At 51.4% G+C, this 23,156-nt stretch overlaps 1 protein-coding gene across 2 annotated transcripts in view; it reads left to right on the top strand.

Moving 5' to 3' along the window:
• NOS1 (nitric oxide synthase 1) overlaps nucleotides 1-23,156 on the top strand; it is a 113,006-nt gene that overhangs the window by 17,503 nt on the left and 72,347 nt on the right. For both annotated transcript variants that reach the window (XM_030860411.2, XM_060310405.1), the window contains exons 2-3: nucleotides 7,625-8,766; nucleotides 22,962-23,088. In XM_030860411.2, the coding sequence (XP_030716271.1) occupies nucleotides 8,063-8,766; nucleotides 22,962-23,088 (831 nt within the window). In that variant the 5' untranslated portion in view covers nucleotides 7,625-8,062. The remainder of the gene's footprint in view (nucleotides 1-7,624; nucleotides 8,767-22,961; nucleotides 23,089-23,156) is intronic.

Here is a 23,156-nt window from a genome sequence, read left to right as displayed (position 1 = left end):
GAAATGAGCTTTGCAAAATGAAGATGAAATGAAGTTTTCATAATTCCCCAGATCTATTCCAACATAGGGATGACAGCCCTGTAGCTCTCTCCTGCTGATGGACTGGACCAGTAATACCCCCACCCCACCCTAGTGGTATTGACTCATCACCAACTTGCAGTGTCTGAGTTTCTGGCTGCTTCTGTTGAGTACGTTCCAACACACCAAATTCTGTTCTTTCAGGATTCTGAGGAGGAGCCGGTGACAGGCTCCCATTCCACTGAAAAGCAGGACCGATCTGTGTGTCCACAGCTCTTACCTGGTCCTTCTGCACAAAGTACTTGAAGCAACATATGTCCATTGGGCACTACAGACGGCCAGTAGGATAATGGCTGCTTGCGTTTTAATTATTAGTAACAGGAGTGGGGAGAGTACGATTTATTGAGCACTTACCATTGCATATGGTGCATAGTAAGAACTCAGGAAATACGAATTATTATCTCATTCCATCCTCACACACACACCTGAGGAGATACTATTATCATTCCCACTTTATAGATGCAAAAACTATGACTCAGAGACGCTAAGTGACTTGACCACCATCACAAAGCCACATGGAGAAGCTAGGGTTCAAATCCAAGATAGTCTGACTTCAAAGACCTTGTTCTTTTTTTAAAGGTGATACAAAAACATAGTACAAAATAAATGAACAATATGAAAGAATATGTAATAAAAGTGAGCTTCCTCCTCCAACCCCACCCTTAGCCTCCCAGTCCCCTTTCCCAGAAGCAACTTCTGTTACCAATATCTTGGGTGTTTTTCCAAAGATATTCAGTGGATCTCCAAGCTTCCATGGAAGTATAAACGAATACATACAATGGGTATGCAAATATATTTATATATTGGTGTTCTCCACCTTGCTTTTTAGAATTAACAGTGTGTCTTGAAAGATCATTCCCCACTGGTCCTTTTAGATCTAATCCCCCCGGTTTAATGCCTGCACTGTATTCCATTGCACAGATGTACCATAGTTTATGTAGCAGTTCTCTATTAATGGATACTCAGATTTTCTTAATCTCTTGATATTCTGAACAACCTGCAAGGAAGAGGGGTGTGTGTGTGTGTGTGTGTGTGTGTAAGAATGTTTTTCCAGTTTCTCTGTAGGGGAAAGTCCTAAAAATTGAATTGCCAGGTCAAAGATCTGTGCAGGGCTTCCCTGGTGGCGCAGTGGTTGAGAGTCCGCCTGCTGATGCAGGGGACACGGGTTCGTGCCCCGGTCCGGGAAGATCCCACATGCCGTGGAGCGGCTGGACCCGTGAGCCATGGCCGCTGAGCCTGCGCGTCCGGAGCCTGTACTCCGCAGCGGGAGAGGCCACAACAGTGAGAGGCCCGCGTACCGGGGGCCTGTGCATTTTCAATTTTGATGTGGATATTGTCAAACTGCCATTCAAAGAGGCTGTACAAAGCAGCGATCGAGGAGAGTGGGGATTTCCCAAAGCCACCTCTCAGGGTGTGCTTTCAAACGCTGAACAGTCCTTCATCCTCGCCCTCCTGACTCTGATGCTCCTTCCTGCCCCTGAGGTGTGGGCATTATTAGATCTGGGAAGATCACGGACAAACTGTAGCCATGAAACTGGGGGAATTATGTGGCTGGGGAGACCCCCTGGCAGCAGGGCGCCCGTGTCTCTGGGATCCCCAAGACACAGAGCACCAACTTAACCCCCTGGCTTAGAGAGGTTGGCGGGTTTGTAGCTGTGATTTGCTGGAGTGGGAGAAAGCACGTCAGTTTGATTCCCAGGTGGCGCTCTCTCTGGGGAAAGACTGCAAATTAGCAGTTGCGGGGATGTAAGGAAGTTGGTTGTTTTGCTGTGTTTTGTTGTTTGGTTTTTTTTAAAGAGCACAGTTGGGTTACAGTTTTGGTCTTTTGTTTTTATTGGGGGTGGTGATATTTTGGTTTTTAAGACATGGAGGGCTTGGGATTTGTTTTTAAATGAGATTGGAGGGAGATGGGAAACAGGGTCGTGACTCCATTAGAGATTTTGTGGGTGTTCGAACTGAAAACAGCCGGGAGTTCTTCACAGGCTGGTTGTTGTTTTCTTTAATATTTAGTGGTAATACACATTAAAATGGTAATACCTGTGATTTTAAAATAATAATTTAAATGATATTCAAATAGGGAAAAAAGGTAGTGCAAAGTCTGTCTCCGTCCTACTACTGATGTCCAATATTCCTCCTAAGATGCAGCCAGTGCTACCCGTTCCTTCCAGAATATTCTCTACATTTACATGTGCAGAATGTATGCATTTGCACCTTTCTTTTTTCACCTAATGATATATCTTGGAGCTCATTTCCTACCTGTAAATAGAGATCTGCATCATTTTTTAAATGAAACATTCACTATACAGATGGGTTAGATTTCAAACGACATTCAAACAGCAAGATGTTAGGTCCTGGACTATTAGCCTAGGTGATCCCCTACTATGACCTCTCTCTTCACATGGTTTGAGGTGGGTCTTCTCTCTCCCCCACTCCTACCCCCATCACACCTAAAATTCCCAGTGGTCAACCTCAAAAAGTGACGAGACGTTTGCTCACTGTCTGTGTCATTTTTCTGGCTTCTTTAGAAAGCAGGAGTATCTTCTGCCTGCCTAGGTTTTAGTAGATGCTCGAGGGGACCTGAGGGACAGTGGGGTGGCAGGGAGGAGCTCTGGTCCAGGAGCCACGACAGTCAGACTCGAGACCTCCATTGCCCAATGGCAGTGCAGTGTGAGCACGTGTGTGGTTTTTAACTGTATAGTAGTTGCATTTAAAAGCAGCAAAAGCAACAGGTGAAATTAATTTTCATAATTGTGCTTAATCCAATATACCGAAAACATGATCCTTTCAACATGTAGTCAACATTGGAAATTATTGAGATATCTGACATTCTTTTTTTCCTCCTAGTCTTTGAGACCCCATGTAGATTTCACTCTTTTTAAAATTTATTTATTTATTTATTTATTTATTTATTTTTGGCTGTGTTGGGTCTTCGTTGCTGCGTGTGGGCTTTCTCTAGTTGCGGCGAGCGGGGGCTACTCTTCGTTGCAGTGCGTGGGCTTCTCATTGTGGTGGCTTCTCTTGTTGTAGAGCACGGGCTCTAGGCTCACGGGCTTCAGTAGTTGTGGCACGCAGGCTCAGTAGTTGTGGCTCGCAGGCTCTAGAGCTCAGGCTCAGTAGTTGCGGCACATGGGCTTAGTTGCTCCGCGCCATGTGGGATCTTCCCGGACCAGGGCTCAAAGCCGTGTCCCCTGCATTGGCAGGTGGATTCTTAACCACTGCACCACCAGGGAAGTCGAGATTTCACTCTTACGTCACATCTCAAGGAACCAGTCACAATTCAGGGGCTCCATGGCCACATGTGGCTAGTGGCTGCCCTATTGGACAGACAGCTCTAGACACCCCCAGCTCTGGCTGATCCACGTTGAATGAGCACCCTCCCCCTCGCTTCTCCAGGCCTCTGCTTCCTTATTTTTGAGTAGGGGAGCTGGGCGATCTTTTGGATTTTAATGGCTGCTCATCATCCTAACATGGGCCGACTTTCAGCGCTAAGAATGAAAAGCCATGGGCAAGCCAGGACAAGCGGTTCTCCCTATTGTAGCTCAATGTCCACATCTGTAAAATGGGGATGATTGAACGTGATGAGTCAGGGTGAGGATAACACCAGGGCAGCTGATGCGGGTGTGTTTGGGGGGAGGTATCATCTTAGGGGATTGTCTTTAGGATTAGCATCAACCCTGGTGAGTGCCCAGCACCCACGTGCTTAGAGCCGGGGCTGCCCTCTAGTTTCCTCCTCTGAACCTCAGTCACCTTGTCCTTCTGTAAAGTGGGGATAAAAATGACACGTGCTTTACAGAGTCGCTGTCAGGATGAAATAAGACACACATGCAGAGGGCTCAGCGCTGTGCCTAGCACACGGTAAACTCTCCATCACTAGAAACTGCTGCTGTTACCATCCCTCCAGGTGCAGACACGGACCCAGGATGGGGAGTGCCACACCCAAGGTCACACAGCGAGACGGTAGTAGCAGATGCTGGTCTATTGTGGCTCCCTCCTCCCTGGCGGGCGTCCCCAAAAGTCAGCCGTGAATCTCTTCGCAGCAAGATAAATGAAATAAATACACCTGAAACCACTGAACTACTCCAGTAAGCCTGGGTCCAAGTACTGTTTCCATGGTATGTGCTGTGGCGCGCACATGCATGTGATGTGTTTAAAATCACGGCTCCAAAGGTCTGAGCTAGGTTGGCGGGATACCCAGTACCCGTCTTCCTGTATCCAGTGCCTCATACCATGACTGGCGTGAGATTCCGCTGTGTGCTTTCAAGCATAGGGCCCCCTTCTACATGGCACATGACGTACATTTGGAGAGGCTGTGACGGAGGAGAACGTGCACTGAATTAACAACCAGGAAACCCGAATCACTACATATTATGTAACGATAACAGGAAGCCATTTCTTCTGAGCATTTGCTCTGTGAAGTTACTGAAAGCCTTGCACTTACTATTTTATTTAATCCTCCCAGTTACCCAGGGAGGGAGGAATTACTTGACCCATTTTACAGGTAAGGAAGCAGAGTTTCCGAGAAAATAAAGAACTCCCCCAGAAACACACAGATAGAGCCAGAAAGGACCTTAAAAATCTTCCCTGTGGCAGAAGGGGGGACAACCACCCCGGGCGGCCCAGGATTGAGGCGGCTCCTGGATACTGGACATTTGCAAAGAAGGACAAGAGGCTCTCCTTCCAGCAGCATAGTGTATTCTTTGGGGATATCGAACCTGATCACGGTCAGCATGAGGATGAACACAGGGCAGCAGATGGAGGTGTGTTTGGGGTGGGGGAAGAGGGATAGTGTCGAGGGATTATTATTAAGATTAGGATTTTGCCCCTGGTGAAGGTTCAGAAGCCACTTGCTTAGGCAGAGAGCTTGTTCAGCCCCACCCTGTCTCTCAGCAGACGCTGAATATCACTGCCTCTCCTAAGCCCTGCCTCTCTCCAGTTCCTTCCAAAGATCAAGCTGTCTTTCTAGGGCCAAAGTCTGAGAAACAGCACTTCAGTTTCCCAAGCAGCAGCCAACAGCCTCCTCTGATTTAGAAAGTGGCTGAGAAAGAGAGAGGAAAAGCTGGGCGTGGCCAGGGAGGTTTGTGGGTTGCTTTATTTCTTTTTTCTTTTTTTTTTTAAATTAATTTATTTATTTTTGGCCACACTGGGTCTTTGTTGCTGCGCGCGGGCTTTCTCTAGTTGCGGTGAGCGGGGACTCCTCTTCGTTGCGGTGCGCGGGCTTCTCGTTGCGGTCGCTTCCCTTGTTGTGGAGCACGGGCTCTAAGTGCACACGGGCTCAGTTGTTGTGGCTCATGGGCCTAGTTGCTCCGCAGCGTGTGGGATCTTCCCGGACCAGAGCCGGAACCCGTGTCCCCTACATTGGCAGGCAGATTCTTAACCACTGCGCCACCAGGGAAGTCCCTATGTCTTTTTTCTTAAGCCAAGTCCTGGCTCTGTCTTTTGGTAAATTCTGGCCAAGCCAGTGTGGGGAAGAAGAGAACTGGGGGGCCCCGCCTCCCCAAGAGCTCACCTTCAAGTCCCTTCTTGAATTAAAGAACGGAGCCCAAATGCCAAACTTGGACACTCAGGAGAGATCTGGAGGTTCCAGCTGTCTCTGCCTGCAACTAAACAATGAGCATCCTGGGTTTGGTACCCAGAAAAATGGGGCTCCGGGAGAGTTAAGGAAGCAACAGCCGGGGCGGGGGCTGGGGCCCAGGTAGGGAGGTGGACCAGTCCTCCCCAGTGAGGAATGACATAGCGGTTCTGGATGGTTTTCTCTGCAAACCAGAACCCCGGCGGCAAGATGCTGAAAGACACTCCGCCTGTCAACACATGGGCCGCACACGCTCACACACACAGCAGAGAAATGACACAGCACGAGGGCGATGCATGAATATACAAAGAGAGAAACACACACACACGGCGACACCAGATGGAGGAGGCAGCCGGGCTGGGTCTGGGTGTTCATGATCTGCTCACCCACAGAGAGGGGCTGGCGGAGTTGCATAACGCAAGCTGCAAAAGGGGCAGGTTGAACTTGCTAACCACCACCCGCCTTGAGGGCGATCCAGGAGGCAGTGCCTCCTTCTCAGGGTGGCATCTGCACCCACCCCCTACTCTCAGAGGCAGCAGGAGTTTATCAGCTGCCCCAGCCCTGGGGCGACCCCGGGAAGTCGCTAAAAGGAAAATAAGGGAGTGTCACTTTGTTATAGTAGCAGGTGGGGGCTCCCTCCTTGTGCGAAGGAGTTTTGAGGATGCTGGCAGCAAGGGCTGCCAGGGTAGAGAGGAGACTGGGGCTCGGGCTGGGGGACAGGAAATGAGATGGAGGGATTCTCTTCCACCCCTACCCCCCAACCCCACCCACAAACCACAGATCACCTGCCCCCCCCCGACATGTAAGACACGCTTCCACAGCTGCCCGCTGTGCACGTGCCACAGGTGCACACACCTCACCTGGGCCACAGCATCTCCAGCTGGCCTCCCTATGGGCCTTTGTTATCCCATTTACTTCTCTGAGCCTGGGGGAGCTGGTGGGAGTTGCAAAAATCACTAGATTATAAACTTTTTTAAACTAGAGTATCAACTTAAAAGCTCCTGCTCAAGAGTGGGGCAGATTTGAGTTCAAATCCTCCCTTCTCCATCATTCTCCACATGACCTTGGACAAGTCACTGAACCTGCCCACGTTTCAGTCTCATCGGTTGAAGGGTTACTGTGAAAATCAAAGGAGAAAAAAACTTAAGAATGTACGTGCTCAGCAAGTGCCCACTGTCTTTAGTCTTTGGGGCTTTTTCTTCTTCATTCCACAAATATTCGCTGAGCACCAGCTGTGTGTTTATCTAACAGTCCACGCTTCCTAATGTTTCTCCGTTAGGGTTTCAGACAGTCTGTGGTACACAAGTGCTCTCCGGAGTTTGGTGTGGACCCCCGTCTTTGGTATTTATTATACCAATTTTGGCTTATCACGGTATGGAATGTGGCCACGTCTGTCCTTTTGAACCTGGATTGTCGATCATTACAAAAATGGTCATAAAATCCAGTTGACATCCCTCATCGGTGGTTGCATAGAAGGTGGCGTCATTCCCTGTCCCGTGGGTTTGTTGTGGGCGGGCTTTGGGAGCAGCCAGAATGGAGAGCCCAGTGATCTCTGTCGACCAAGCTCCTGACCTGAGAATGGAAAACGCTGCAAAACTCCGAGAGCCAAAGGCTGCATGACGGGTTGGAGTGGTGACTTCTTGCGGCGGGAAAGAGATAAGAGAGGTCTTCTGGTTCTTGCCATTTGATTTCTGGGGCTGACTGTCAGTGGTTTCCCCCAAGGAGCCCCTCGGTCTCACAGGGCTTCGATCCTGAGGTTGAAACCAGGCAATATGAAGCTACCTGCAAAGGTATGCCCCTCGAGGAAGAAGGATTTCATTTCTAGGTTGGCTTCAGAACTCCAGAGCATCTTATGGCTAGACTTCTCAGTTGGCTGCGTTTCCCATGTTAGTTTTGAAGGCGGTGTTGGACACTCCACATGCATCTCTCTCTTTTAATTCTTTTCTTCCCCTCCCTTTTTCCTCCTCTTGACCTCAGGAAGCCCCAGATTGGATCTGCGTCTGACGGGATGGCGATGCCCAGAGGATAGTGCCCGCTAGCATGCGTCACCTCTAGACACATCCACCAGACACGTTTGCTCCCCGGTCTGCCTGACCTGTTGCTTAGGGACATGTCCCGCTGCTTCCCCTGACGTCTGCCTGATCAACCATCGCTTCCTTGGAGAATAAGGAAGGAGGCAGACACAGGAAATCATGCCACCGACAGCCCAACGACAATGAGTGAGTGACGCTGAGTTGACGTCAAAGGCAGAGAAAACCAAGACCGAGAGCAGCTCGCTCTCCAGACTCGCCTTGGCCCCTGCAGCGCCGGCCCCCAGCTCCTCCTCTCGTCACAGCCAGAAGCCTGGCCGCTCCCGGCAACATCGTCTCGGCTTGACACATTTTGAGGTCTTCCGACCCTTGGACACTAGACACCATGGAGAATCACATGTTCAGCGTTAAGCAGATCCAACCCAATGTCATCTCTGTCCGCCTCTTCAAGCGCAAAGTGGGGGGCCTGGGGTTCCTGGTGAAGGAGAGGGTGAGCAAGCCACCTGTGATCATCTCCGACCTGATTCGAGGGGGTGCCGCGGAGCAGAGCGGCCTCATCCAGGCCGGGGACATCATTCTTGCCGTCAATGGCCAGCCCTTGGTGGACCTGAGCTATGACAGCGCCCTGGAGGTGCTCAGAGGTATCGCCTCCGAGACCCATGTGGTCCTCATTCTGAGGGGTCCCGAGGGCTTCACCACGCACCTGGAGACCACTTTCACTGGGGACGGGACCCCCAAGACCATCCGGGTGACACGGCCCCTGGGTCCGCCAACCACAGCCGTCGATCTGTCCCACCAGTCGTCAGCCAGCAAAGAGCAGACCCTGGCAGTGGACGGGGCCACGGGTCCTGACAATGGGCCGCAGCACGTGCCAGACCAGGGGCAGGAAGCTGGCTTGCTCTCCCACACCAATGGCCTGGCTCCCAGGCCCCCAAGCCAGGACCCTGCCAAGAAAAGTTCTGGGGAGAACAATAAACTGCTCAAAGAGATAGAGCCTGTGCTGAGTCTTCTCACCAGTGGGGGCAAAGGGGTCAATGGAGGGGGACCTGCCAAAGCGGAGACAAAGGACGCAGAAATCCAGGTGGACAGGTAAGCTCCACAGGTGCATGTGTGTGTGCGTGTGTTGTACGCGAGCAGGTATTGCGACTGTCTCACAGCCCAGAAGCTAACCTGAGTGTCTCAGTCTTCTGCACACGTACATCCACTCAACCATGCTTGCCTCTCGCCCTGAAAATTGCTGTTGCAGGAACGCAGTGGGCGTAACGTCTGGCACGTATCTCTTGCCGTGACACCCAGAGTTCATAATCCTGGTAGCTGAGGTCCTGTCTTCCAGCAACCCCACAAGGTGGGGATTTTTGCAATCCATATTTCACGAGTGGGGAGACAGAGGGTCAGAGAGGAGGGGCCTTTCCCGAGGTCACCCGGTGATGACAGGCACGTGTACACGGCAGGCTTGGGCGTGGGTGGATGCCGAGGCTCTGGGGAGAGAGAGGAAGCGCAGAGAGCTGAGAGCTGGGTAACCCTCAACCCAGACTAGCTCTCTCCTGGTAATGGCCGGTCCAGTGCAAGGAAGCTTTGAAAAGGAGGAAATGGAGGCAAAGTAGAGAATTGGCCCTGACGCCCCCCAAACGCTGGACTTGCTCAGGTTATATGGGAGCCAAGGCTAGCACTTGAAGAGCTGGGTACCAGCCCCTCTGTATTTGCCAGATTGCCATTTTCTGAGTCTCTGGGGAAGGAGAGCCGGCAACACAGTGGGTGATTCTAGCTCCTTCTCTGGCGAGGAGTCAGCAGCTGGACCAGGTGGTCGGGAACCAGTCAGGAGAGAGAGAAAAGTTTCTCTCCGCCTTCTTCCACTCCCATCTAAGGTCTAGCGCTGACCCTACAACCCGCGGTGTTACTAGGCGGACCCTTCTTACTTACAGAGGGAGGCTCAGGTCTGAGCCCCCCCCCCCGAGAAATCCAGGCCGAGATTTCTCAGCTCCCTCCTCAAGGACCCCCGAGTGTCCCAAGAGCATGTAGAGGTCACCAGGAAGTCCCTTGGGGGCCTGGATTAAAGCAGCTCCCCAAGCCCCTGAATGTATTCGTTTAACAAATGTTTGTTGAGGACCTACTGTGTGCCACACTGTTCTGGCACTGGGATAGAGCAATGAATAGACAAGTCCTCTGACCTTGAGAGTGAATGAAATTGACAAAACCCCTGACCTTTGGAAGCTTACAGTACAGTGGGGAAGATGAAGATGTAAACTACGTAGACCGTTCGTCATACGTGCTAAGTAGATAAATAGAGCGGGGAAGGGGTTAGGAAGTGTTGGGGAGGGTGACTTTTCAGATCGGAAGCTGGTGGGTCTCACTAGGAAGGCAACACGGGAGGACCCAGAGGAAGGGGGGGAGGGGAGGCTTGCAGCTTCATGGGGGAGGGGTGTTCCAGGCAGAGGGAGCGGCAGGTGCCAAGGTCCTGCGGTCAGGTGTGCCTGACACATTTGAGGAACTGCATGGGATCCAGTCCTCCTTCCTGGTGGGGTGGCCCCCAAACTACCCATTGGTGGGCGCCTCAGTCCGTGGAGCCCACCCCGGCCACCATTGCATCCTGGGGCTTTTCCAGCATCTGATACCAGGGCGAAAACTGAACCAGTGCCAGCGAGACCCCAAGTAGGAAGGTGGAGGCTCTGTCAGAAGGCTTGGGCAGAGGGGAGACAAAGGGCACCTGCTGCCCGCCCAGCCCCCGCCCTCCCAGCCGCCCCTTCTCACTCCTGTGAGTCCCCTGCACACACCCTGGAGCCTTTCCCACACCTTGGGTCCTGTCTCCACAAGAGACAGCGCGTCTTGGGCCCAAAACACAGGCCATGGTGTGGGCAGAGTTGGGCGCCCCCAGTGCCCTGCTGTCCGTTTCCAGAGCTGGGGGCCAGGATCAGTCCTCAGGGTTCTCCTGGTGGCAGGGACCTGGTGCCTGATTCTCCCTCAACTAGGGAGGTCCCCCAGGCTAGAATCCAGCCCTCAGAGCAGCCACCTCCCAGGGGGCCCCACAGCAACACACCCAGTGGAGATGACGTGCTGAGCCTTGAGATAGCTTCTGGGCAGCCAGCAGGCCCCCCAGGTCTCGCTCCGTGGACTGAAATTCTAAGGCAGCTGTATGGCCCAGAAGCAATCACTGGCCTTGTTTTCCAGGAGGCATTGGAAGTGTCTGTCCTCAGAGGCTCCTGGGCACGGCCTTGCCCCCCTAATCCTATACATGCCCCCCATCCTCAGCACCACCTCTCCCAGGAGGGGCAGCAGGGCAGTGAATGGGGCCATCGCACCACGTGGGGCAGCTGAGCCCCTGCACCAATGTCCCATGTACTTGCTTCTGATTCTCAGCGGGGCACAGGGTGGGCGTGAGGTGTGAGCCTCAGAAACCCCGGGGGCTCTATTTCCGTCCCACCCTGGCCCCGGGGGCCTGAATCGCCAGGTGTGATGTGGAGAAGTCCCTCCTGTCACTGGGAGCTGGGCCCTCCATCCAAGGAGCCAACGTGACCGCCTCTCCCAGCTGACAATCCGAAGACAGGACTGTCGGCTGCAAGAGGCCGGAGACAGGACACCAGACTGAGGTGAGATCATCGAGTGTGACGAACTTTAATGGGAGCCCTCTTTGTAGCCAAGCCCCAAGGGGCTTCTCCAAACACCATCTCAGGGAAGCAGCCTTGTGTCCCCAAGAGTGAGGGAGGGACACAGCGGTCTGCTGCGGGGCCCTGCTCCCGCCAGACCTATGTTACCACCTCAGGAGGTTACATCTGAGCTCTCAGCTGCCCTCGTCCATTCAGGGTCCTGCATCCAGGGAGCCCACATCAGTCTCACGTGCAGTGTGATTGACCAAAAGTAGCCGAAAAAACTGCTTTGGGGGAGGTATGATTTGGGAGAAAGTGACCCAGGGCAAGCGTATGTCTCCACGAAACCCACTAAGACAAATGGTTCTAAGGTTGAGTAATACTGTGTAATAGCATGTGTTCCCCCAGTTCAATGGCTAGATGCGAAGCTCCCCCGCCTTTTTTCTAACAAATATTTTTAAATGTCCCCTTCACTAACCAGAAGCTCATTCATGGAGCATAATACCTACCCGCACTTTACATTTTGTCAATCGATATAACGCCCTAACTATAAAACAAAGGAGATAGAGCATCAAAGTCATTTATAATGAAAGAGCCTATAATTTAATATATCAGTGTACAGGCGTGGCTCCACCGGAGTGTCACATGTTTGCACCTAAAGATAGACTTGCTGCAAACACGACGGCGTCAAATGCAGATTGACACAGGTGTGTTGTGCTGGCAACTCAAATGCCACCTACAGCGTCACCTTGGTGATGTGATTTTCCAAAATGGTGAATGATTCCTGATAAAACGATGTCCTGTCTTTCTTTGATTTACCCAACAGTTGCGTGCATGGAAAGTTCAGTGTAATTTAAAGCCAAATTTATACAGAAGCCCAAATTGAGATCTTGGCTGAGAAATTGAAGCATGCTTTTCTATCTTAGTGGGTGTCCAAAGTTTGTGTGGCAGTCTGGATCCTTCTTCCTTGAGTGGGTTTGTCGCTGGTATTGCAGGAGGCCCCTCACCACCCCCCACCATGCCACCTCCCTCCCGCTGATCACCGTAACGACCACAAAAGCGCTCCCACAGGTTGCCACACTGTCTGCTCACGGCTGAAATGTGTCTCGTTACGAATCAGTGTCCCAGTCCTCCCAGGGGCCTCTCCCTCCAGGCTGCTTTTCGGGGTGGGGTCAGACTGGCATCCCAGATGTTAGATGGCAATGAGGCCAGCTGCCTGCCAGGCCCAGAGCCCCACATCCGGGTCACACTCAGTGTCCGCGGCATCTGGGTCCGAGCAGAGGCTGGGCCGTCACTGGTTCTCAGCAGCGACCTTGACTCTTCTGCCCTCTTGGCCTCATTTCCTTCCTCCGTCCTTCTTTCCTCTTGTCTGTGGACTGATTCCCCTGCTCTGTCTAATCCCTTTCCCTCACGGGGCACCCCTAATCCTGTTGTGTGGCGTGCTGGCCCTTATCTGTGGAGAGAAGTGATATTTACTTCAGACACAGTCTCATCCCTTCATCCCAGGGGGGAGGTGGCCCTGGCAGGCGGTGGCAGCAGGTGAGGGATGGTCAGGAAGGAGGGTGGTGATTTGGGGACCTTCTGTGCTTGGGAGCAGTCACTTTAAAATGCTGCATGTCAGAGGATATCCAGGTTGCTCAGCTTGCTGCCCTGAAGGAGGGTTCTAAAGAGGCCAAGGTCTCCGGTCCAGCGTCCATCTGGACTAGCTGGTCAGCCTCGCCCTGTGCTCTGATAACTTCTCATCCACTCACAGGGCCCTTGGTTACTTACAAGAGTACCTTCAGAATAGTCAACTCTTCCGAGCCTGCACGAATTCAGCTCCCTAAGTAGCACCTGTAGTTTTAGCCCCCGTTTATATAAGAAGGAACTAAAGCTCAGAGAGGTGAAGCAGCTTGCCCAGGGTAACACAGCACTGGCCACAGGGTTCTATCCAGGTTCTACCTAGACGTCTTACAGTGAGCGTCTACAGTTAAAGAGAAACCAGACAAGAGAATGTGGCTGGAGGAACGGAAGTCAATTTCAACCCTATAGAATCAGCTTAACTGGGGGAGGTGGCCTCCTTCTATGACAAGCCTGAGTTTTATCATCATCATGTTGGTCAGCCTCTGCTGAGCACTCCAGATGGGGCTGGCCCCAGGCTATGGTCTTTACATCAAGTAATTCACTTTCTCTGCATAGCACCCCGTTTTCCTGATAAGGAAACCAAGACTCAGAGAGGTGCAGTCACTTGTGCCAGGTCACACAGCCAGCCCATGGCAAAGCCAGAACTCGACCCTAAACCCATACTCTTGACCTCTACTAACTTTGTAGATTGCACTGTTGGCCACAGCACCCTTGACCACTAGCCATCAAATTTCTGAGGACATCAGAATATTTTCTCAGTCTGAAGGGGAAACCGAGGCCCTGAGGTTGTCATCTACTAAAGACAGCCCCCCTGGAGCACTGATCTCAGACCGACCAATGACAGCATTGATTCCAGGACTGTCTGCATTAGAGAATCTCCTCCTAGGCTGCACTTGACATGCCTCATGGCTTTGAATCACTCTGGTGGCATTTTTCAACTAAGGCATTGACTCTGGTAACTTTGTCATCACGCTGAATCTGGGTTCAACTTTTCATTCTCACCCTGAACATTCGAGTGTGAGTGGCTTCCCCAGTCCATCCTTTCCTGGGCGGGGGACCGAGGTCCTATTTATAGCAGTTATTGCTCTTGTTCTGTGCCCTCCTCCCATCTGTATCCCTGCCACCTGGCCCAGTGGGCACCCAGACCCTCATTCTGGGGCAGAGCTATGGAAACAAGCCCGCCCACCTCAAACTGCATGTAACCAGAGGGCTTCTCTCCATCTTTCAGTTGCTGGGTATTTGTGGAGCGTCTATTCTGCCTCAGATACTGTCCTAAGAGCTGGGGATCCACTGATGATCCATTATAGAGTCATATCATAGGCAAGAAATGAATAATAAACAAATAGACACATGCAATCATTTCAGATAGTGACACATGATGTGAAGGAAGTAATACATTGACTTCAGGAGAAGTGGCTTGGGGTTGGGTAGCACATTAGATCGGAAGGTCAGGGAAGCCTTCTCTGAAGGCATTTATACCGAGGCCAGAAGGTGTGAACCATGTGAAATCTAGGGAAGTGTGTTCCTGGCAGAGGGTACAGCAGGAGCAAAGGTCCTGAGGCAGGGATGAGGTTGATATGTTCAAGGAACTGAAAGGAGGAGGCCCGTGGGGCTCGAGTTCAGCCAATAGGAGGAGAGTGGGAGGCGGTGAGGTTGGACACCTGGGCAGGGGCCATCAACCATCCCACCACCGGCCACCCCATCCCATCCCCGTCCCTGTCACCCCCCACTCCTTGTATCAGCCATCGTTCCTGTGGCTACTGTAACAAATGACCACAAACCTGGTGCCTTAAAACAACACATCTTTATTCTCTTACATTCTGGGGGTCTTAAGTCTGGAGGCTCTAGAGGAGATGATGTTTCCTGGCCTTTCCCAGGTTCTAGAGCTGTATCCCTTGCATCCCTTGGCTTATGGCCCCTTCCACCATCTTCAAAGCCAGCAGCACACCTACCATTTTGCTCCATGGTCACATGGCCTTCCTCTTCTGTGGTCAAATCTCCCTCTGCTTCCTTCTTTTTTTTTTTTCTTTTCCTTGCGGTACACGGGCCTCTCACCACTGCGGTCTCTCCCACCACGGAGCACAGGCTCCGGACGCGCAGGCCCAGTGGCCATGGCCCACAGGCCCAGCCGCTCCGCGGCATGTGGGATCCTCCCAGACCGGGGCACGAACCCGTGTCCCCTGCATCGGCAGGCGGACTCTCAACCACTGCACCACCAGGGAAGCCCTCTGCTTCCTTCTTATAAAGATAGTTGTAACAACTTTTAGGACCCAACCAGATAATCCAGGATAATCTTCCTATTTTCAAGATCCTTAATTTAAGCACAGCTGCAAAGATGCTTTGTCCGTGCGAGGTAACATATGGGTTCCAGGGACTAGAACTGGATATCTTTGGAGGCTGTTATTCAGCCTCCCGTGTTCATCCACCAAGCCCCCTCCCCAAGCAGTGCTGTGGCCAGGCCCTGGACTGGCCGATAGCTGTCCCAGCCACCATCACCGTCAAGTCTCACTGGACTGGGTTCAGTGGCCTTGCTCCTAGATCCACCCGCCGCCACTCCCCCCACCCCGCCCCCTTTGCCACTCACCAGCTACATATTTTAGGAAAACCCCTTGACCTCTCTGGGCCTAACTTAGTTCCTCCATCAGTAAAAATGGTACATGCACAAGACGAGCCCTCAGATTCCTTCCAGAACAACCGTTCAGGTTGTTCCTGAAGGTCAACGGTAGCCATGCTTATTGCAGGCCGAGTACCCGACCGGTCCACCTCCTGTACAGCCATGCCCGGAAGGTTTACTGCTGCCTTCGACCTCTCTGGAATACCACTCCAAGAGGAGGAACTGCGACATCCCTTTAGGTCAGAGGTCACATACTGGGGGTTGAAGGTCAGGAGTAGATCTCCCATGAGTTTTATCTGGCCTGCAGAGTTTACTGAAAAAGTGAATTTGTGGCAAAATAGATAAATCAAGAGATTTTACATTAAAACCGATTTCGAGCCTCTCAAAAAATAGATCAGAAGAGCTGTTAGCAAGAAGTCCACATCCTGGCGAGCCAATCAGCCATGGGAGCTGGGATCCAAACTCAGCCCCAACCCCCCAGCCTGGAGCCTATAGACACAAGCTGGAGAATCGTGCCCCGCTTTTTTTTTTTTTTAATAAATTTATTTATTTATTAATTTTGGCTGCGTTGGGTTTTCGTTGCTGTGTGCGGGCTTTCTCTAGTTGCAGCGAGCAGGGGCTACTCTTCATTGCGGTGGCTTCTCTTGCTGCAGAGCACGGGCTCTAGGTGCGCGGGCTTCAGTAGTTGTGGCACGTGGGCTCAGTAGTTGTGGCTCGCGGGCTCTAGAACGCAGGCTCAGTAGTTGTGGCGCTCGGGTTTAGTTGCTCCGCGGCATGTGGGATCTTCCCTGACCAGGGTTCGAACCCGTGTCCCCTGCATTGGCAGGCGGATTCTTAACCACTGCGCCACTGGGGAAGTCCCTGCCCAGCTTTGGTGACGTTAGGAATGAGAGTCATGGTTGTTCCTGAGCTCAGAGGCCCTCGCCTCACTTCTCAGCTACAGCACTTGCCATGGAATTCCCGCTCTGAAGAGCATACCTTTCTCTTTATCAAGAACTTCCCCCCCACCACCCCAGGGCTTCCCTGGTAGCGCAGTAGTTAAGAATCTGCCTGCCAAGGCAGGGGACACGGGTTTGAGCCCTGGTCCGGGAGGATCCCACATGCTGCAGAGCAGCTAAGCCCGTGGGCCACAACTACTGAGCCTACATGCCTATAGCCCGTGCTCCTCAACAAGAGAAGCCACCACAATGAGAAGCCCCCGCTCGCCGCAACTAAAGAAAGCCTGCACGCACCAACAGATACCCAACGCAGCCAAAAATAAAATAATTAAAAAAAAAAAAAAGAACTTCTCCCAAGTCCAGCCGGATGAAATCTAGCAGGAAAGCTGCAGAGCGACCCCACGCGCTCCCACCGCCCCCAAGTCTTCCAGCTTCAGCTCAGCTCCCATCATCCGCAACCAGGTAGAGGCGGAAGCCAAAGGCCGCTGGAGTGTGGAGGGCGAGAAGGGGGCTGCGGGAGAGCGTGGTGTCTGCCGAGAGATGCAGGCAGGGCTTCCTGCCAGGGCCAGCTGCTCCTTGGCGGCCTCCTCGCCTGCCTGGGCCGGAGCAGGCCGGCCCCACCTCCAGGCTGCGCCCCGCACACGGGCCGGGCCCACCTGCTTCCCATCCTGGGTCCTCGGGGCGGGTTAGCGGTCAGCGCTGGGCCGACCAGCATACGTGCAAACTCCCTGTGGAGTCAGGCCCAGGACCCCCATGCCCCCTGCATGAGAGATCAGGGGAGCCTCGGTTGGAAGGATCTGGCAAAGGTCCTTGGAAGGTTTAGAGATGCTAGACCAACTCTTGGCTTGAGTATGATGATCCAGGTAGTCAAGTGGAAGAAAAGGGCTTTAGCTTAGTCCTTGCCAAAAAGCACAAAAAATACTCACCAGGTAGGAGGGAGGGCATTCTACCTGATCTTAGGGGGGGAGGGTAAGGGGGGGAAGAGAGGAGCTGGGGGGAGGGTGACATTTCTAACCAGGAGGGGACCTTGCTGCTCACTACAAGAGTCTAGCTCAGAGCTCTCCAAGAAAAAAGGGTCTTCAAGGGTATCCCTGGCCGATGTGGGGTGCTTTTTTTTTTTGCGGTACGCGGGCCTCTCACTGCTGTGGCCTCTCCCGTTGCGGAGCACAGGCTCCGGACGCGCAGGCTCAGCGGCCATGGCTCACGGGCCCAGCCGCTCCGCGGCATGTGGGATCTTCCCGGACCGGGGCACGAACCCGTGTCCCCTGCATCGGCAGGCGGACTCTCAACCACTGCGCCACCAGGGAAGCCCATGGGGTACTTTTGACGATGCAGATTTCAGGCTTCCCACTATTCCAGACTCTCCAGGGAGTGGGCTCAGGGGAATTTTAACAAGCCCTTCAATGGATTCTGATGCCCCCTGAAGCTTGAGAACCACCAAACATGACCACATGATGGCTCTGGCCCCGCTGGTCTACCAGAATGCCAAGTCCACTGCAGGGTGGCCTTTCCAGGGGGATAAGGACACTGAGAGTACGTGGCAGCCACTTAGTGAAGGCAGGTTCCTCAGTCCCATCTGGAAACAAGGGACAACTAGTAAATAAATCCTCATAGACCCTTGGGTGGGCGTGGAGCAAGGAACTGGGAAGCATGGGATTGGGGTCCTCGCCTGCAGCTAAGCTGTGCTTCTCAACAGGGAGGAGTAAATTTCTCCCCCTGCCCACGGGGACATTGGGCAATGTCTAGACATTTTTGGTTGTCACAACTGGTGGTGGGGTGATGGGGGATGTTACTGGCATCTAGTGGGGAGAGACCAGGGGTGCTGCTAAACATCCTACAATGCACAGGACAGCCCTCACCACAAAGAATGATCTGACCCCCAATATCAAGAGCTCCGGGCTGAGAAACCCTGATCTAAATCAAGACCCCTCAGGCAGCTGGGCAGGACAGAGCCTCGAGAGTACTGGCAAAGGAGAGTCACCACCCAGGCTTCTCAGAAGTCAAGCCCGGCCCCACCCACTTCCATCTGTGGGCTCCCAGGGTGTTGACTTAAATGAAGCAATGATACATTGGAGTGACCAAAATTGCATTTAGCTGATAAATACAGTCACCACCTCCGCCTCATTTTGGGGGGGGATATTTGCTATCTAGATTTGAGGTTCTTCACGAGTGTGAGGTCCAATCAAATGGCTCCCCTTCCCCATAAGCCCTGTTCACAGCGAGTCTCAGCTGGGAGGACAGCGAGACGGAGACATTTGATTTCGAAGCTTCCTCCACTTCTCACTGGTGGTGTGATCTCTACAAGTTAATCTCTCTGGGCTTCAACTGCCTTAGCTGTAAATAAAGATAAATTTAGTTCATGTTTGGTTAGTGCTGACTATGTACTAGGCATTTTACAAGCATGACCTTGTGTAACCCCCAGGAGAGGTGGCATGTGAAACGGCCCTTGAAGGACGAATAGGAGTTGGCTCTCAGCAGAGGGAAATGAAAGGGCATCCTGGGGAGGGCAAGGATAAATGTAGGCGTGGACATAGTGTGCTCGTTGGGAAGAGAGGAGAGTGGAGATCAGGGCTAAGAGTGATGGGAGGTGTGAGTCTAGAAAGGAAGCAGAGAATTCCCAAATTTCTGGGCTCTGTGAACAAGACATGATATGCAATAGCTCAATGGAATATTACTCAGCCATAAAAAAGAATGAAATAGTGCCATTTGCAGCAGCATGGACGGACCTAGAGATTATCATACTAAGTGAAGTTAAATCAGAGAAAGACACATATCATATGATATCACTTATATGTGGAATCTAAAAAAATGATACAAATGAACTTATTTACAAACCAGAAATAGACTCACAGACATAGAAAAAAAACTTATGGCTACCAAAGGGGACAGTGGGAGAGGGGAGATAAATTAAGAGTTTGGGATTAACATATACACACTACTGTATATAAAATAGATAAAAACCAAGGTCCTGCTATATAGCACAGGCAACTATACTCAATATCTTGTAACAACCTATAATGGAAAGGAATCCGAAAAAGAATATATGTATGTATAACTGAATCCCTTTGCTGTACACTTGAAACTAACACAACATTGTAAATTAACTATACTTCAGTTAAAAAAAAAGAAATGTCTGAGTACAGACCTGCCTGGGCCCCCATAAGCCCCCGGGGAAGACGCCCCTTTCTCAGGTGGAAGCCTTATATCCCTTCAGTCTTTAGAGACATTAAGCCTTCGGCCAGCACTGCCCAATGCTATGCCGCTAGCTATAAAGTGAAATAAAATTAAAAATGCAACTCCTCAGTGACAGTAGGCTCATTTCAAGTATTCAGTTGCCTCATGTGGGCCGAGGCTAAAATACCGACAACACAGGCAGACACGGAATGTTTCCATTGACTCAGGAAGTTCTCCTAGACCATGCTGGCTTAGAGGAATCTTGACTGTTTTATAAAGAACTAGCATTTTCTTTTCTCTGTTTTCTGTCTGATCAGCCTGTAAGCAAATGAGTAGTCAAAGCAATAGAAGAGGCCACAGGCTAGGCGCCATAAGCTTTACCTCATTTAACCATTGCAGTAACCCCGTGAACTGGGTATTATTACTAACCCTACTTTGGAGATGAGTATACTGAGAATTAGAAAGGTTAAGTATCGAAAATATCCAAATTCACACAGCTTATGACCAGCAAAGCTAAGAGCTGAACCCAGCTCTACCCAATCCACAGCCCATGTCTTAACCAGTAGGCTGAACGGCCCTTACGAACCCAGCAAGCGGATACCTCCCAGGCTGAGCAAATTCATGGCCATAAACCCCATATTCCCCTCAGACCTGGTTATCACGGACAGACCTGGGGTGGGGGGTGGGAGCTGAGAATGTACCTAAATCTACTTCTGATTTCGTCCCGGGTGCAGGAAACAAAATGCCTCCATGTCAGACGCTAATGGGTGTTCCCTATGGTCCCATATTAAAGATATTCTTCCCCTGCTCATCCCAGGACTGTCAAATAAGTTTGTGTTGACAGAACACTTGAAATGCGTTATTTCAACAGAGGTGTTAAAGGCTTTTAAAAAAAAAAAAAAGGTTGATAAAAGGAATTCTCCCTGCAGATTCACACAAGACAAGCCATGTGAGCGGTTTCAGAGTTGTCCAGGTAATTTTAACCCTGTAATTTTTGCAGACTGACCGCATTCAGTGAGAGATGTTGGATTCCTTGCTCTTTAGCCCCTGGCTTAGCGTAAGCATCCTGACTCCTTTTTCCTGTCTCTGTTTAAAAAAAACAAAAGAAGGATCTGAGTCGAGCATCAGTTAGACCTAGTTTCAAATCCCAGCTCTGCTGTGTGCTTACTGCTGGACCCTGGGAAATTTACATAACCTCTCTGAGCTCAGTTTTTGCATCTGTAAAATAGGGCTTTTAGTATCTGTTGAGATTAAGTGAAATAACGTCTGTGCTGGCACCTGGTACATTACGGACACTCAAACGGTACTAACCTCCTCTCTTCTCTGCTGAATCCCCACTTATGGTCACGTGATATCCTAGGATCAGGAGTTTTAGAGCTGAGAGGGACTGGAGTGACATTTAGAGCAGCCATCTCAGCAGACAATTCCTCTGTTTATCACCATGTAGGTAAACCATTGACTTGGGAAATGTCTGTAATCAAGAACCACTCCTGGTGTGTTTTGGTGACATTTTAAAGAGGGTAAAACAGAACGTTCCCTCTGACGATTGCAGACCTCTCCAAGCAAGGTGAGCAGAAGTGGCTTTGACGTGGGCCACCAGAATGCTGTGAAACAAAGCAAGGAGGGGGTTCTGGTTAGCCCCCCGCTCCTTGTGAGCAGCCAGAGGGGCCACTTACGGCCTTGTACTCAGAGCTTGGGCCCTGGCTTCTGATTCATCCCAAGTGACTGTCAGCACCAGATTGGGGTTTGGAGGAGATTTTGGAGCTAGGACCAGGAGTCCCCAAAGCTGGGAACATGGAACAGAAGGCTGGATACGGCCAGCCTCGACACCTGGGACCAAAACTGAGATGGACCACAGAGCAAGCCACATCACCCAAAGTTGGGGAACAGACAGATACCATAGAGTGAAAGTGGACGGGAGGGTTAAAAAGAGGCAGATCGTTAGGAAGCTGGAGGGCAGTGCTCAGAGGACAGGAGAACAGAGATGAGGCAGGACTGATTGGGAGGTCTGGGTTTTGATGCAAAGTCGATCCCATTTCAGCCATGACTTCTCTCCATCTCTGAGGATGTTCAGCCTGTGGAATCTAGCCAAGATAGCCTCTTCTTGAACCTATCAGAGTTCAAGGGCAGAGAGCCAGGAAAGCTTCGTTGTTAAGAAGTCAACCTCCAGAGTCAGGAACAAGCCTGGGTTTGAATCCCAACTCCGTCATCCCTAGCTGTGAGGGTTAAGCCTAGTGATTTAAACTCTCTGAGCCTCAGTTTCCTCATCTGATAATGATTGTAAGGAAGATGATGGTGGTGATGAAGATGATGATGATGGTGATGATGTAAGGGGAGGATGATGATGAAGAAGATTCTGATCTGATGAAGGTGATGATGAGGAGAAGGGTGGGAATGATTTGGGCAATAGCGTTGGTGATAATGAGGCAAATGATACTGGTGCTGATGGGCATGGGGATGGTTGCTATGGTGACCATGGGGGTTATGCTGATAAGGAGAAGTTGGATGGTGATGATTACGATGGTGCAGATCATGACAATCATAAAGCTGATGGTGGATGGTGACGGGGGTGGGAACGATGATGAGAAGTGATGGTATCAGTAAGAGCCTCCACTTCAGAATAAATGTGGAGAGTCGGCTGGATACCGTGACCTCGAGCGACTTAGCTTCTGTCTCACTTCTGCCATCTTTAAAATAGTCATTAACATTCATACCTACCTCCTACGGTTGTCCCAAGGACTAAACTCACTAAGACGTATGAAAAGTGCTTGACACATAGTAAGTACTTAATAAACGCTGTCGTTATTAATAGTAGTATTATTTCTGTTGCTATGTTCCCCTTATTTTCAGAATCATTCCTGTTGATCCTGGGCTGCTATCACTAGTCTTGTGATCAGTGCTCTAGACGGCGCTTGTATGACTCATCACCTTGGCCCGCAGGACTGGTTTCCAACCCTATCCCTCTTGCTTCCTGTGTCTTCTATCATTAAGTTTCGGGGATGTTAAGCTGTCCAGGGGTTCTGCATAGGATTCTGCTAGGAGCAGGGCCCCCTGTGTTCCTAGAGGAGGAAATGAGGGAAGAGGGAGGGAAGAATAAAATCTATGTCGTGGTCATTCTAAAATGATGTCCACAAAATGGGTGTGTGCCAGCCGTCAGTGTCAAGCTGGATGAGCTCACCTTCATGCTTGATCCTACGAAGGGGCAGGCTGCAGGTCCAAAGCTCCCCGTCTCCGTGTAGAGTCAGATGGGTGAGCCCTGAAGGTTCTGCACTGACTCAGGACTTTCAGAGCAGGGTGGCCAGCCCGTCACTCCAGACGTCGAGTCTTCCTCACGTCCCCTGCCTTGCCTTTCAGGGATCTGGATGGCAAATCACACAGATCGCTGCCCCTCGGTGTGGAGAACGACCGAGTCTTCAATGACCTATGGGGGAAGGGCAACATGCCAGTCGTCCTCAACAACCCGTATTCAGAGAAGGAGCAGGTAAGTGGTGGTGCCAGCCTGGCACCCACACTCCATGGCTCCCTGAATCCTCTTGGGGAGACAAATCC

This window comes from Globicephala melas, chromosome 13, assembly GCF_963455315.2.
Source record: "Globicephala melas chromosome 13, mGloMel1.2, whole genome shotgun sequence".
Lineage (NCBI taxonomy): Eukaryota > Metazoa > Chordata > Mammalia > Artiodactyla > Delphinidae > Globicephala > Globicephala melas.
The sequence above is the reverse complement of the archived record's forward strand: the minus strand, read 5'-3'. Positions and strand labels throughout refer to the sequence as shown.